We start from the raw sequence: 17,069 nt of genomic DNA, 5'->3' as shown, positions 1-17,069 counted from the left end.
CTGCTGCCTCCTCGGTCCATGTCAGGAATTGTCCAGAGTAAGAGAGGTTTGCTATAGGAATTTGCTCCTGCTCTGAACAGTTCCTGACATGGACAGAGGTGGCAACATAGAGCACTGTGGTCAGACTGGAAAGAACTACACAATTTTCTTGGTAGTGTACAGCAGCTGATAAGTACTGGAAGGATTAAGATTTTTAAATAGAAGTAATTTACAAATCTGTTTAACTTTCTGGCACCAGTTGATTTGAAAACATATTTTCCACCGGAGTACCCTTTAAAGGCCAAGTTTAAAAAAAAAAAAGTCTGTAAATCGCTAACCTTAAAATAAAATATGGCAATTTTTTATAGTGTGAATATGGAAAATTAAAAACTCAAAAACAATTCAATTTAAGGGCCTTTTATATGTTTTTAAAATGTCAATCTTTATATAATAGTAACCAATAGATTGCCCTTAGTCCTATCATTATTGTTATTTTTCCAGCAGAGAACGTCTCCATGTATTTTACCTCGATGTCTGTGCCATTGTCATTGTCATCCAGAAAAAGGTCTGACAGACTTGCAGCGTCAGAGAAATCGTGACCCAAGCTTGGCCGGTTTGTATCCAGAGAACGTCTTCTCCATCTGTGCCTGGGTACGTGCAGATCCATAGAAACTGTTTTATCCGCCTTGGTCACAATATGAGTAATTGAATAAGACACGTCTGTAAAAGAAAGAGAAATGTGAGATTAGGACGGAATCAAGGAGGCTAGTCAGCTGTAAATGTATCTCCGGCCATTTCATTGTCTAATGGTAAGTCCTCCATGGCGGAAACAACAGTATATGATGGAGAGACAGACATCTATATATATATATATATATATATATATATATATATATATATATATATATATATATATATATATTACAATGGGCCACAAATGCAATAATTACATTCAATATATTGAGTTAGTTAACAGTTGAAAGTTGGTTGAAGGGGTACTCCACCCCTAAACATCCTATCCCCTATCCAAAGGATAGAGGATAAGATTTCTGATCACGGGGGTCCCACTACTGGGAACCCCCACAATCTAACTGCTGCACCCGGCGTTTATTTAGAGCGGCGTTGCCGCGCCAGAGGCTTGTGACATGACAGTCATGCCCCGCTCGTGACGTTACTGCCAAGCCCCCTCAATGCAAGTTTATGGAAGGGGGACGTCACGCCCCCTCCCATAGACTTGCATTGAGGAGGGTGTGGCCGTGAAGTCACGAGCAGGGCGTGAAGTCACGAGAATCCAGCCCGCATCACATCTGGCATGGAGTGAAATTTGCTCCGTGCACCGGATGTCTGAGGTGCCACAGCTAACCCCTTTGGAAAGGGGATAAGATGTCTAGGGGTGGAGTACCCCTTTAAGCATATTTTTGCCTATCCTGTAAGACGCATGAAAACAATAACATGTATTTAAGATATGCACAAGTTATCTCACAAGGACACATTATTTTTTTTTATCTTTTCAGAAGTAGCAAAAAGTTAAGGCAATGGTCTCTTGGAAAAGTATGCAAATAGCTTATTGTGGAAAACAGTCTCTAAAGCACCATCTATACAGGAGGTATAAACGAAACCTTGACTTAGTTTAGAAGCTCTGTTTTGGAGCAATGGCTCCTCATGAGTAGAGAGATGGTTCTGATCCTTATTGAACTGGGATTCTGTGGGCCCACATTTTATACAACTACATGTTTTAATTTCATCCTAATCTTTATGAAACATATCATGGAAGTCATCACTAAGGTCAAAAAGTTGTGATTCATCATGTAAGAAATAGACTCAACCCCAAGTGATTTGCTGTGAAGTCAGATCTTTTGCTGAAGATCCTCATGGACTCACGTATATATCGTATGTATACATGGAAGGGCCACACCTGCCAAGCCACTATCTCCTGTTTTTTTATTTTATTTATTTTTTCTTTAGTCCATTTGCGGGCAGCAGTTTGGTGTTTCGCTGGAGGAATGGCTTAATGATGGGTAATTCTTGTCTCTGGTTGTTACTGTGGCTTCTGCTGCCATAATGTTTATTTGGAGTCATGCAAAAGTACTACAGACCTTATCTGCTGCGATCATCCTTGGTGAGTTTTTTTACTCACTTTTGTATGTGTTTCTTGCACGATTACTGTGGGTCTTTCTACACTGTCCTACCACAAGTCCTGGGGGATTCTGAGTACAAAGAACTAGGACAGAAGGTATAGGACACAGCTTTTATAAATGCAAACCTTTGGTTGTAGGTCTTGGAGAAGAGGAGAATATCTAGTATGTCTCACAAGTTTCTTTTAGGAGAAATTGCTAGGATTTTATGGTCTCTGTATATGGACTATGGGGGACATTACCTACGTATGGAGTTTTAATGAGCTATATGTACGTAACCCTGCATCTATTTTTGGTCTTCTTGATTTACTAAGTGGCATGCCTCTTAGTAAATCCAGCGGTTCAGTGGCTGCCCTTGCCCTTATAAGCTTTTGGTGTCACAAGTTGGCCCTAAAGTCACATTTACAGAGAACGTGCGCCCAGGATGCCTCCTCCATGCGAGGCTGAGCCCAATTTCGGCCCTCTCTCATCCTCCTTCTCTCTCTCTTGGTGCATGTGTTGCACAAAATGTTGCACATTTTTGCACAGAAATGTGCGAATTGTGACCACATGTGCCAGTGGTGCAGCTTAGTAAATGATTCCCTATTTACCTAGTTCCAATGTGCACCCATGTCCTCTAAAGTTGAACTTATTAGGAGTACCGAATCAGCCTCCATATTAACTTCCTATTGTAAAGAGTGAAAAAAGAGAGAAAAAACACTGTCCATATGCAGAACATTGCATTCATGAGATATATGAAATGTAAATGACACTCTGTATCTTGGCTAAGCAGTACATGCAGTTTATAATTGAAAGTGTAGGCTTAGACATTCAAAGCATATTATGAGCCTGTCAAGCCTCACTTGTACCAGAGAACATTAAATTAGGTTGAGGCTCCGCACTGAATAGAACAGAAGAATAAATACACTTTGGGAAGGATCTTCCCGGCCGGCGCTGTAATTCTAAAATTAAATGCTGTTACCCAGATTAAGATCAACAGAAACATTTACCAAGCAATATGGGAAAATGTAACACTGACATGTAAAACGTCTGAACGATGACTTATCTTGTTAGAATGGATCCCAGGTATTCTGTACCCAGCTGCGACAAACCCCATTCAATATACATAATAATGGCCGCCTATACAAACATAATAACCTGTCAGACATCACTAGGCTAACAGATAGCTTAAAAAAAAGAAAAGGTATTTTCCTAAACAAATTTCAAATTGAAAATATGGTTATTATTATAGGTAAAAGAGTAAGGAGATGCAGAGTGACATAAAATAGTTATAAATAAGGAAAAGTGGGAGGTAGACTATACTAGTGTTTATTCCTGATGAAGTTTGATTCCCAGATAAAGTAATGTAGGTTATACAGAAAAGAAAGCAGACAGAATTTCTTCCAAAAACAGCACCACACCTGTCCTCAGGTTGTGTCTGGTATTACAACTTGGCTGCATTCACTATAATGGTGAAAGAATAAATAAAGGAAGAAAAGGTGTGGAGGACGGCACCTCGCGTAATTCTTTGGGCTACGGATCCCTTGTGTGAACCTTGGTTCATGCGTATCACCCCTCCTTGTGGGGTACAGACGCGTGATCTCGGGCTGCAGCCTGCAGAATCGGACCGGTCTCCTCAAGGGGGTCGGTATTTAACCAAGCAAGTTGTGGTAGGATCTGCGGTGACGCTGCCTCTCAGAGTTCAAAATTGGATTCAAAGTCCGGTAAAAAGTATCAATGTATTTTTATTAACACATAAAACGTAAAACAAGGTGAAAGATGCATTTTGAGGGTAAGTTCCCCCTTTTTCAATCATCAGATGATGTTTTAGGAATTAAAATAAGGGGGAAATTACCCTCGAAACGCGTCTTGCACCATGTTTCATGTGTTAATAAAAATACACTGATACTTTTTACCTGGACTTTGACTCCAATTTTGAACTCCGAGAGGCAGCGCCACTGCAGATCCTACCACAACTTGCTTCACTATAATGGAACTGAGCTGCAATACCACACTCAACCCCAGGACAGGTGTGGTGCTGTTTTTTAATCCTAAATATCCCCTTTATACATCATTTTACAGTGTACTTATATAAAATCTACATAAATAGGACTGAGGGGTTAGCGTATCTTCTTAAAAGGGTACTTCGGTGGAAAATTTTTTTTACATCAACTGGTGTCAGAAAGTTATACAGATTTGTAAATTACTTCTATTTAACCCCTTAAGGACTGAGCGTTTTTCCATTTTTGCACTTTCGTTTTTTCCTCCTTACCTTTTAAAAATCATAACCCTTTCAATTTTGCACCTAAAAAATTCATATGAGGGCTTATTGTTTGCACCACCAATTCTACTTTGTGATGACATCAGTCATTTTACCCATAAATCTACGGCGAAACGGTAAAAAATCATTGTGTGACAAAACTGAAGAAAAAACACAATTTTGTTAATTTTGGGGGCTTCCGTTTCTACGCAGCACATTTTTCGGTACAAATGACACCTTATCTTTATTTTGTAGGTCCATGTGATTAAAATGATACCCTACTTATACAGGTTTGATTTTGTCGTACTTCTGGAAAAAATCCAGAAAACTACATGCAGGAAAATGTATATGTTTAAAATTGTCATCTTCTGATCCCTATAACTTTTTTTATTTTTCTGCATTTGGGGCAGTATGAGGGCTCATTTTTGGCACCGTGATCTGAAGTTTTCAGTGGTACCATTTTTGTATTGATCGGACTTTTTGATCACTTTTTATTAATTTTTCCATGATATAAAAAGTGACCAAAAATGTGACCTGGAATTTTTTTGCGCGTGCGCCATTGACCGTGCGGTTTAATTAATGATATATTTTTATAATTTGGACATTTCCGCACCTGGCGATACCACATATGTTTATTTTTATTTTTATTTACACTGTTTTTTTTTTATGGGAAAAGGGGGGTGATTCAAACTTTTATTAGGGAAGGGGTTAAATAATCTTTATTCACTTTTTTCACTTTTTTTTGCTATGTTATAGCTCCCATAGGGGGCTATAAAACTGCACACACTGAACTTTTACATTGATCAATGGTTTCTCATAGGAAACCATTGATCGATGATTCTGCCGCTTGACTGCTCATGCCTGGATCTCAGACACTGACCAGTCATTCGGCGATCGGACAGCGAGGAGGCAGGTAGGGGACCCTCCTGCTGTCCTACAACTGTTCGGTCCCAAACAGCCCCCTGAGCTAACTGGCAGCGTTTTAGTTTCACTTTAGATGCGGCCATCAACTTTGAATGCCGCGTCTAAAGGGCCCCACGTTATAGAACGGGAGCAGACTCAGGATGTACAGGTATGCCCTAAGTCCTTAAGGAGTTAAAAATCTTAACCCTTCCAGTACTTATCAACTGCTGTTCGCTCCAAAGGAAATTGAGTAGTTCTTTCCAGTCTGATCACAGTGCTCTCTGCTGCCACCTATGTCCATGTCAGGAACTGTCCAGAGCAGGATATGTTTGCTATGGGGATTAGCTCCTACTCTGGATATTTCCTGATACAGATAAAGACGTCAGCAGAGAGCACTGTGGTCAGATTGAAAAGAACTTCAAAAAGGAAATACAAATCTGTAATATACAGCAACTGATAAGTACTGGAACTATTAAGATTTTTAAGTAGAAGCAATTTACAAATCTGTTTAACTTTGATTTAAAAAAAAAAATTTCCACCAGTGTACCCCTTTAAGGAGACAAGGTACGCAATGTGACCTGTGTAGAGGTCATTGTGCAGAAAGAGGGAGGAGGAAAGGTGTGACCATCGCCTATTGTAAATTGTTAGCTTATTATTAGGCTTAGTGGCTGGACGGAAAACTGCAAGACTTTAGTTTTTTTTTTTTTTTTTTTTATATATAGATAGTAACATGAAAAATGTGAAGAAAATCAGTCAAGGTAGGTAAGTGTCACTTTTTTTTACATATTCACCCCAGCCCCAGAGACATAAATAAATATATATATATATATATATATATATATATATATATATATATATAAAATATATATACTAAAATAGTGTGTATACTAAAATATCACCAAGAATAATTAACCCCTAGAAAATATAAAATACAGTAGTAGTGCACTAATATGAAAGCTCAGCGGGTGGAAGTTATCACCACTGTTCAAAAAGTTAATTTTCCAACATTTTTTTTCTCCAAAAATCACAGTCTTTAAAGAGGTCCAAAGCTATGAATTATGCATAACATAAATGTTAATCTAAAGTAATAATCACATTGCTTCTGGTATGTAATAATTGCAGGCGCAATACATTCTTCAAACCATCTGAACAAAGTCTGGTAATTAGACATGTGAAAAATGATACAAAACGCGGGAAATGTAGTTGTAGACTTTTTAATTTAATTTTTTTTTCGCATAAAGATGAAAACGGTTAATGAGTTTCTGAAGCACAGAAAAAACTATCTCCAAGAGAAATAATGAACTTTCTTACTCATGGCTGCCGGAGCTTAACATCTTCAACCAATTATTTGAAGGTTATATGTGATAATGCCCAACTGCTATTAAAGGTGCAAGACTCCAAATCACAGAAAAATATTCATATATTCATACACATCCCATAGTTTATTAAACAAGACTATTCCTGATAGAGCATAAAATACAACTTCATTATTTTGTTTCCTGGGACCACCTCAACATTATAGAAGACCTCGGACACTTAAAGGGGTATTCCAGCTTTTAAAAACTTAAAAATGTCTGATTGAGGAGGTTGAGGTTCTGTTAGGACCCCTGCTATAGCCCAGCTCTTCCTACTGAGTGCGCCCCTTCCAAAACTGGTTTTGGCAGTGGCGGGACGCTCAGCCAATCACTGACAGGCAGGACCCCACAGCGTCCAGTGATTGACTGAGCGGCCCATCCCTGCCGAGACCGATTCATCTCAAAAGGTGAGGGCAAGAGTGTTCAGAGGGTAGAGGCACCATTCTGGAGATCCCTGGGGTCCCAGCAGTAGGACCTATGGCAATGAGACACTTATCCTCTATTTTATGAATGGGGGATATGCTTTTAAAAGGTGGATAACCTCTTTAAATTGTTATGTGGAATTAGGAATACAAAATAATTTCCCAAAAATACTCCACTCTTTTTTTTTTTTAATAAACTGTATCTATTATTTAAGCTGAAGCCAATTTTCCTAAAGGGATTATGCCAAGATTAAAAGTAATTGCCTATACAGAGGATAGGTGATAACTAGCTGATTTTTTCCTTGTTCCCCAAGTGACTAGAGCAGCATGCACATGCGAAACCTTCATTCCATTCCTTGTCTATGGGACTTCTGAGGATGGACCCGACTGTCTTTGGATGTCCAATAAGGAGTAAATTGAGAAGAGACTGAGGATATATACGCTGCTGCTTCATTCACTCAGTGAACAAAAGACCACCTTTTTATGTGAACAGTTGCACCCCCACCAGTTAGCTAGTTATTACCTGTCCTATAGTTAGGTGATCAAATTTTATGTTGAAATAACTCTTTCAAATATGAAGGAGCTGTGGCCAACTCTCAATAGGAACCTTCCAGACTACTTATACGATACAAAGCAATAGCTGATTTACTGGAACATAAATCAATACCTGATCAAGTAAGAGTATCTAATTTTTGAGTGCAGGTGGGCTAATAGTGGCAGTGGTACAGTATGGACCCTAATGGACAAGGCAGGAGATGTGTGGCTGTGTAGGGATAGTAGTAATAGTAGTAGTAGTAATTAGAGATGAGCGGATTTTAAAAAATTTGATTCGGCTGATCGCCGAATTTTCCGGAAAAAAATTGGTTCTATCCAAATTTATTTGCAGCAAATCGCTATTAAAAACGGCTATTTCCGGATTACAGAGAACCTCAATAGGGGTGTAGAATACTTTGCCTTGCCGTAACACGCATAGAGAGTGTGCTGGGTCAGTGAAATAATACTGTTATTCAGTATGACATGCAGATTACAGGCATTGCTATTAGAATCACTGATGCAGAGCGTCAGGATGTGGCAGCAGGGTCGGGAGACCATATGGCGTCACAATTGAAGTGATTAAAGACATTTCTTAATAAAAATGTTATGTAATTTAAATTTTTTGTATTTTTTTAAATCCTTTTTTGAGGACCCATTCTGGTGAGCATCGAGCTTGCAGTCCGCCACAAGGCGAGCTACCACCTGCCAACCCCCCCCCCCCCCCCACCCCCGGCTGTGAAACTACAAAATGTAACATTTAATAAGTTATGGTTCATTGTTAGCACTCCAACCTGTTTCATTGGATTCTTGTGGTAATTCCTGAGGTAATATATGACGAGGAACATAGGGCCTCACAATTGAAAAGATTAAATCATTTTTTTTTATTTAAATTGAAGATTTTGATTAGATTCACAAGTTTAATGTCCCGAGTGCCAGAAGTGTTTACTTTGAACTAATACTGTATGACCGCAAAACCCAATATAACAAGGAGATCACATGACAGCACAATGACAGAGCCTAGAGGTGGCAGCAGCCTGATGAGACCATAGGGCCTTGCAATTGAAAAGATTAAAGATATTTTTTTTAATTTAAATTGAAGATTTTAAATAGATTAACATAAAAAGTTTTATTTAATGTGCCAGCAGCATGAAGAGACCACATGGCAGCACAATGGCACAGCCTGGAGGTGGCAGCAGCATAAGGAGACCATAATGTGTTAGAATGACACAGCCTGTAGTGGGTGGCAGCAAGAGGAGACCATATAGTGACAGAATGACACAGCCTGGAGGTGGCAGCAGCATGAGGAGACAATATAGTGGCTGAATGACACAACTGGGAGGTGGCGAAAGCATGAGGAGATCATATAGTGGCAGAACGACACAGCCTGGAGGTGGCGGCAGCATGAGGAGACCATATAGTGGCTGAATGACACCGCCTGGAGGTGACATCAGCAAGAGGAGAACTTATCGTGGCATAATGACACAGCCTGGAGGTGGCATCAGCATGAGGAGAACATATGGTGGCCGAATGACACAGCCTGGAGGTGGCATCAGCATGAGGAGAACATATGGTGGCAGAATGACACAGCCTGGAGGTGGCATCAGCAAGAAGAGAACATATGGTGGCAGAATGACACAGCCTGGAGGGGGCATCAGCATGAAGAGAACATATGGTGTCAGTAAATATTCTTCAGATCAGTGCTGTGCAACTCAGTCAAACACTTGTGGCTAGATGCAGAGAACAGCAAAGCAAAGTTCAGAACAATAGTCACTCTCAGCTCACTAGAATAGCAATTATGAGGTAAAAATGTTGCCAAACAGTACCTGAATAAACTGTTTTCTTTCAGGACATATGGTGTCAGAATGACACAGCATGGAGGTGGCATCAGCAGCATCAGGAGTCCTGAAAGTGACCCGGTGACAGAGTGGGGCGGTGTGTGGCAATACCAGTACCAGATGACAAAGGTGGGTGAAAGAAGAAGCACTTGGCATCAGATGTGTGGCATCAGGCGGGTGGCAGGATCAGAATAGTAGCTGAGGCAGGTAGGCAGAAGAAAATGGACTCTTTTGTCAAAGTGTTGGTGTGCACATGTAAGTACTGAGGATATGCATTATGTAAAACGTAACTTTTAATATTATTCTTAGGATAAAATATATGGACCCAAATTTTTTTTTTAATCTAGCTAAAGGAAAGGTGTCCAAAAAACACCATGTGCCACCTACACCACCAAGTATTAAAGGGGTATTCCAGGCCAAAACTTTTTTTTATATATCAACTGGCTCCGGAAAGTTAAACAGATTTGTAAATTACTTCTATTAAAAAATCTTAATCCTTCCAATAGTTATTAGCTTCTGAAGTTTTTTGTCTAACTGCTCAATGATGATGTCACGTCCCGGGAGCTGTGCATGATGGAAGAATATCCCCATAGGAACTGCACAGCTCCTGGGACGTGAGTCATCAGAGAGAAGTTAGACAGAAAACAACAACTCACTTTCAGAAGCTAATAACTATTGGAAGGATTAAGAATTTTTAATAGAAATAATTTACAAATCTGTTTAACTTTCCGGAGCCTGTTGATATATAAAAAAAAGTTTTGGCCTGGAATACTCCTTTAATTTGATGCAAAGACCTCTAAAAGGTGGAAGGGAACAATGTATGGTCCATTTTAACAGATGGGGGTAAAAACTTCCCCTGCAAGACTGTACTCTCACCCTATTAATTCCCTTCTTGGCAAGTGTTACTCACCCTAAAAAGGGCTGCCCCACAACGGGAACCTCTCCCTACTACCACCTAAAAATACTGCCATTTCTCAGGGTTTTTAGTTGGAAATTGGGAGAGGTTCCTGTGGGGGTCGCCCTTTTTTAGGAGGAGTAACACTTGCCTCCAAATGCTGGAATGGAACAACATATTGTCCATCGTAGCAGGTGGGGGTAAAAACTTCTCCTTTAAGGCCCTACTCTCGCCCTATTAATTCCCTTTTTGGCACGTGTTACTCACCCTTAAAAGGGCAGCCGACACAGGAACCTCTCCCTATTTCCACCTAAAAACCCTGGGAAGTTTTTACCCCCACCTGTTACAATGGACCATATGTTGTTCCCTTCCACCTTTTAGAGGTCTTGACATCACATTAATACTAGGTGGTGCAGGTGGCACATGGTGTTTTTTGCACACTTTTCCATTTGTTAGATTTAAAAAAAAATTTGGGTCCATATATTTTATCCTAAGAAAAGTTTAATTTTAGCTAATGCATATCCTTATTCCATACTGGTGGTCTGATGCGGAGGAATTTCTGTAAGGCTAAGTTTCTACTTGTTTTTTTTTCTGGCAGTTTTTGGAATACTGCCACTGCAGTTTTTGTGCCAAAGTCAGAAGTGTATTCAAAAGGAATAGGACATATAAAGGAATGACTTACACTTCTCCTCCCTTATGGATCTACTTCTGAGTTTTGCTCAAAAACTGCAGTGGCAGTTTTCCAAAAACTGCCAGAAAAAAAACCAAGTGGAAACTTAGCCTAACTGGGGGGCCGCACCTTAAATATTTTTAGCTGTATCGATATTTGCGAAGTGTTGGTGTAGCACCATGGTCAATCTACTCTGATGCATCAGGCATTGGTGGGTGGAAATCCTGACTGATCCATGCCTGATTCATATTGACAAAGGGCAGTCTCTCGAGATCTTCTTGGTGTTACTATGGCCCCTGCAGCACTAAACACCCGCTCTGATGGAACACCACTGGCCGGGCAGGACAGCTTTTCCAGGGCAAACTCTGCTAGTTGAGGCCACAAATCAAATTTGGCTGCCCAGAAGTCCAGCGGATCTTCAAAGTGTGTTGGCATGGTCATGTCAAGTATGCCACCACCTTCTGGTTCAGGTCCTGCTCCAGGTGTACCTGCTGCTGATGAGTTGCTTCACTATGCAGGTGAAGAAAGCAACACATCATCGTCTGTAGACTCACGGTGCTGCTGATGGAGCTGGTACTGCTCCTGCCACCCCACCCCTCCCCAGCAGCCATGGCAGAGGAACGTGAGCACAGAGGGCCCCCCGAGTGAGACCTGTGAGAAGATGGACAATGGCGCAGATAGGCATCGGACAACTGACTACGTAGGATGTCTGTGTAGTAGGTCAGTTTGTCCTCCCTCTCAGTGAGTGTAAAAAAGCCCTGATTTTGTGCTGGTAGCGAGGGTCCAACAAGGTGGAGAGCCAGAAGTCATCCCGCTGCTGAATGGTGACAATTTGGTGGTCACTACGCAAGCAAGTGAGCATGCATCGTGCCATTTGTGCAAGTGACTCGAAGGGACTCCTTGCCTCCATCTCCACTGCATACTGCCATGGTGTGTCTGGGTCCTCTGTCTCTTCCTCCTCATCACCCTGTAGCTCCACAGGCTGCTCCTGCTCCTCCTCTCCTGTCAGGTGACTATAAAAACAACCCATTTCACGAAACCTTGCCTGTGCTCCACTGTCCCCCTCCTCCTCTTCTTCCAGTTCAGCCCCCACAGGGTTCATCTGTCCGTTAGATGTAGGCGCCACATCTCCAGTGCCCTGACCAGCCATCGTTTGCACCATCTGTTGTAGGAAATGAAGCAGTGGAATGGAGACATTAATCCCGTAATCCAGGCGATTGACTAATAAAGGGGCTTCCTCAAAGAGCCTGAGCAAACACTAGGTGTCACCTATGAGCTGCCACTGGTTGACATTGAAGTTACACAGGGGAGTTCCCCTATCTGCTTGGATCATCAAGAAATCATTGATGGCTTTTCTCTGTTCGTATAATCGGTCCAACATACAGAGGGTGAAATTCCAAATGGTGGAAACGTCGCAAATCAGATTATGCTGTGGGATACCGTTCTGACGCTGCAGCTCAAGGAAGGTGTGCTTTGCTGTGTATGAGAGGCTGAAGTGCATGCAAAATTTCCTTCCTATTGTTAGGATGTCTTGCAGATGGGGGGAACACTTCAGGAACTACATGACAACCAGATTGAACACGTGTGCCATACAGGGCACATGGCTCAGTCTTCCTTGATGCAGCGTAGACAAGATGTTCTTCCCATTGTTGGTCACCATGGTTTCCATTTCCAGTTTTCGTGGAGTAAGCCATGCTCCGATTTCTTTACGAATTACTTTTAGGAGTTCCTCCCCTGTGTGACTCCGTTCACCAAGGCACACCATGTGAAGAACAGCGTGACACCGCAGTGCCCTGCACACATGGTATGCTGAAGGGCCACTGAGACTTGTCTGGGCAGTGAAGGCTAAGGACACGGTGGAAGATAAGGAGGCGGAGTTGCCCACTGTCGCAGGACCAACGGCCTGAGACCGTGGAGGCAGAAGCGGCGTGACCTGTCCAAGTTGCTGTTGTGGCTGTGTAGGAACTACATTCACCCAGTGAGCTGTAAAGGACATGTATTTTCCTGACTGTAGTTACAGCTCCACACGTCGGCACTGCCGTGAACTTTGGTACACACCGACAGGCTCAAGGACTGGCCCGCCTTCTGTTTCCCATAAATGTGCAGGGCTGGTACTGCCTTTTTTGCAAAGAAATGACGGCTTGGGACTCTCCACCTCAGCCCAGCACAAACCCTCAGTTCTCTAAAAGGTGCAGAGTCCACCACTTGAAAAGGGAGGGACTGCAGCACCAGCAAATTGGACAGGAGCACATTCAGCTTCTGCAGCGTTGGATGAGTGGGCGCATACTGCTGTCTCTTGGACATGGCTTCGCTGATGGATTGCTGGCGGAATGACTAACTCTAAGTAGGAGAAGCAGGAGCATCTGGACAGACAGAAGATGGGTATGACAGACAGCTCCCTTCGGCTGAGGTGGTGGAGCCTTGGCTGGCTGAAACAGGGAGCGGCGTGCCACTGGGTGATGCAGCAGACTGGACCACTTCATCGGAGCCACGGTTCTCCCAGACCGCTTTATGGTGATGCTGCATATGTTGACGCAGGGCCGTGGTGCCAACATTGGGACCCTGGCCATACTTCACTTCTGCTGACACATCTTGCATGTGGCCATGTGAACCTCCTACGGATGCTTGAAAAACTTCCACACCACTGAGTAGCTGATTTTTCCCCCAACAGTCCTCACTGACAGACTGCTACTGCCGCCGACTCCAGGAACCACTCTTCCACTACCTCCCGGGAAGGTAGACTGCTACAAAGCAGGTGGTCTACCCTCTGCGCATTTGGCTCCAGACTTCCTACTTCTGCCACCATGCTGACTCCCAACCATGCTATCACCTTGCTGGCTCAGCTGTTGCCTCATGGGCAACCTGCAACCCTCTTCTCCTGATGATGATGAAGCGCCTTCTGCAGCCGGCTCCCAATTGTGATCGGCTTCCTCATCATCGAGTTGTGTTTGCACGTCACTGATGTCCTCTTCAGGTTCCTGAACAGTCTCTGCTGCAGCAGCCTGAACGCTCGCAACACCACCTCCCATGCCACTTTCCTCATCACTACTTCCCTGCCTAGCGGAGGAAGCGGCGGATGTCTCCTCCAATTTTTGGCTGGGCAGTAGCTGCTGATTGTCATCTAGTAGATCGTCCTCACTAAATAGTAGAGCTGAACCCACAGCATACAATACTTCTGTAGGGGAGGGAACAGCATAGGACAGAGGCAATTGGAGGACAGGGACTGCTCCCGGGCCATGCCAACTGAGGGTTGTGACTGAGGAACCCACTGACTGTTGACTCGGGGTGTCAGATGTCACTTGTGATGAAGTTGATGACCGAGTTAACCAATCAATGACAGCAGATGGGTTGCTGGTCAAGACACGACTGCTAGCTGATACCTGGAGCTCAGGCCTCTTGCTGCGACTCCTGCGGCCACTCGGCTCTAGTCTGCTGAGACCTCTGCCTGCGCCTGATGAATTTAGGCCTCTGCCACACCTATGCGCACATCCTGGCACTTCTCTGCCTCACATACTTATACACCAGCTGAGTGCGTATATGTTACACTTATGAGAGGAGGACTATACGCTCCACTACGCTTACAACTGTATTTGGTTACAAAAACAGGTGTGTAGTTTTGACTGGCCTTTCAGAGTAACTAGGCCCTTATGACTTTAACAGGAACAATATTGTACACCACCTAGGTGTATACGTACAGTTTACACTTATGAGGGGAGGACAATACACTCCACTACGCTTAAAACTGTATTAGGCTACAAAAACAAGTTTGTAGCTTTGGCTGGCCTTTTACAGTAACTAGGCCCTTATGACTTTAACAGGAACAAAATCATATACCACGTAGATGTACATACAGTTAACACTTATGAGAGGAGGACAATACGCTCCTCTACAAACTGTATTAGGCTACAAAAACAAGTGTTTAGCTTTGGCTGGCCTTTAGACACTGCTCACCCTAACTGACCTGTATTAGCTTTAGAGTTGTTGTACACCCCAGTGCAGCAGTACAGAGTGTCACGCACTGTGCTCTGGCTGCAAGCTCCGGCCGTGAACAAAGTGTCCCGGGGTCCCCGTCTGCCGGCGGGGCTGGGATTTGCATCGTGGGACGTGCCCACATGCGAATCCCAGCCCGTCACTCAACGCTCTGCTGCTTCTGTTACTCAGCTCCGCCACGCTCGTCCCCATCTCCTAGGGCACCCGTGCGGCGGAGCTCTGGAATTTAAAGGGCCAGTGCGCCCATAATTAGCGTTGGCACCTGACACTACATAATAAGTTCCTGCACCTCCCACACTTCCCTGCCGGATCTTCAGTGCTCATTGCCTAAGAGAAAGAGTTCCTATTTCCTGTTTTGCCTACCCGTGTTTCCAGACCTTCCTGCTACATTTTTTGACTCCGAACCTTTGCCGCCTGCCTTGACCTTCTGCTACGATGACTACGCCTCTGCCTCATCCTCTGGTACCTCGCCTTCCCCAGTTACCTGTGCGGTCGAGCCATATTGGGGGTAGCCACCTTGGTGTCGCTTGCCCTAGTAAGCCCATTCTCTCTCTCTCTCTCTCTCTCTGTCAGTGCTTTTCTGCAGTGACTTTGGCTTATGGTGAATCGCTACTCTAAAGCTGTTTTTCTGTGCAACACACACACTGCTCTCTCTGCAATAAAACGCTGAAATGGCTGGCTGCAGCGATGGCTGCCGATAATATAGGGCTGTGACATCACAAGGCTGGCTGCTGATAGGCTGCATTCTGCATGTAATTAAGAGTCATCCCGCCTACCTGCCTTCCCAGAGTTCCTTGCCCCATGTCCTCACATGTGGAACCACCATTTTAGATGCCCTGGAGCCTAAACCACACTAAATGGAGTTTAATGAAGCGATTTGTTTTATCGAATCACGGCGATATTCGGACTCGTTACCGATCTAATTTTTCATGAAATTCGTAAAGAATTCGGATTTGTCAGATTGGATTCGCTCATCCCTATTAGTAATAGTAGTAGTAGTGGTAGTACAGTATGGAGCATGATGTACAAGGCAGGAGACGTATGGCTGTGTAAGGCTAGTAGTAGTGTGGAAGGACAAGGCAGGAGATGAGCAACTATATAGGGCTAGTAGTAGATGCCCTGTAGTAGAAGTAGTAGCAATACAGTATGGAGCATGATGTACAAGGTAGAAGATATAAGGCTGTGTAGGGCTAGTTGTAGTAGTAATAGTAGCATCAGTACAGTATGGAACATGATGGACAAGATAGGAGATGTGCGGCTGTGTAGGGCTGGTAATAGTGGCCACCATTTATAGAAATTCCCCAAAAAGTATCTCAAAAGTTTCATCTTTGCTGAATTGCTGGAAAATTAGGAACAACATTCATTCAGAATCAGTTGAATAGTCTCTATGTAGGACTAAACATCTTTATCTTTACCTAAAGAAAACTCCCAATCCCACCCCCTTAAAAAAAGGAACCATTCTGCATGCACAAGGATAGCTTTTACAACACCCCATAGACTTCAGAGGGACTGGGAATTGTCATATTCTATTCTAAAACTTTATATTTTATACCAATTGTATAGTAAGGATGTGTTAAGGATTTGTCTTTATTTTGATGAATATGGGACAATATTCTCCTGTGACTTCTCATTTCCATATATTTTACATATCAAGGTGCATCACAAGTGATTTTTAGTTTTTTTCTTTTTTTATTATATCTAAGCAAAGTAATTTCAGAAAGTTTTCTTTTTATTCCCACAGGGAGAAATAGGAATTTTAGAGCGGCTGATGTCAGCGTTATAAAAAACACATCGCATTGCATTTTATTCCTAGTTTTTATTGAATCCTGTTATGTGCTGAAGTCAGGATGCTTTACATGGGCCCTGTAATTGAATTCCAGAATGGCTGAATGCATATTGCACAGGGCTTTCTATGAGCAGCAGGATCATAAGTGACACCACGCGCACACCACCGCCACCGTACAGAATGAAAAATGGAAAAACTGATTAGTTATGATACGTCCCAAACCGAGAGGATTTCTTCCTGTTTATTCTTTACAATTGGCGCCTGCCTGCTAGACCCGTATAGATGTATTGGTGCAATGACAAGATAGAAGCAATAAGACATGGAAC

General features: G+C 42.9%; 1 protein-coding gene across 2 annotated transcripts in view; it reads right to left on the bottom strand.

Moving 5' to 3' along the window:
* The window catches only part of PLXDC2 (plexin domain containing 2), a 578,876-nt gene that overhangs the window by 352,460 nt on the left and 209,347 nt on the right, over positions 1-17,069 (bottom strand). For both annotated transcript variants that reach the window (XM_056519248.1, XM_056519249.1), the window contains exon 2: positions 506-699. In XM_056519248.1, the coding sequence (XP_056375223.1) occupies positions 506-699 (194 nt within the window). The remainder of the gene's footprint in view (positions 1-505; positions 700-17,069) is intronic.

The sequence above is a fragment of the Hyla sarda genome, chromosome 5 (genome assembly GCF_029499605.1).
Source record: "Hyla sarda isolate aHylSar1 chromosome 5, aHylSar1.hap1, whole genome shotgun sequence".
NCBI classification, from domain to species: Eukaryota; Metazoa; Chordata; class Amphibia; order Anura; family Hylidae; genus Hyla; species Hyla sarda.
The sequence above is the reverse complement of the archived record's forward strand: the minus strand, read 5'-3'. Positions and strand labels throughout refer to the sequence as shown.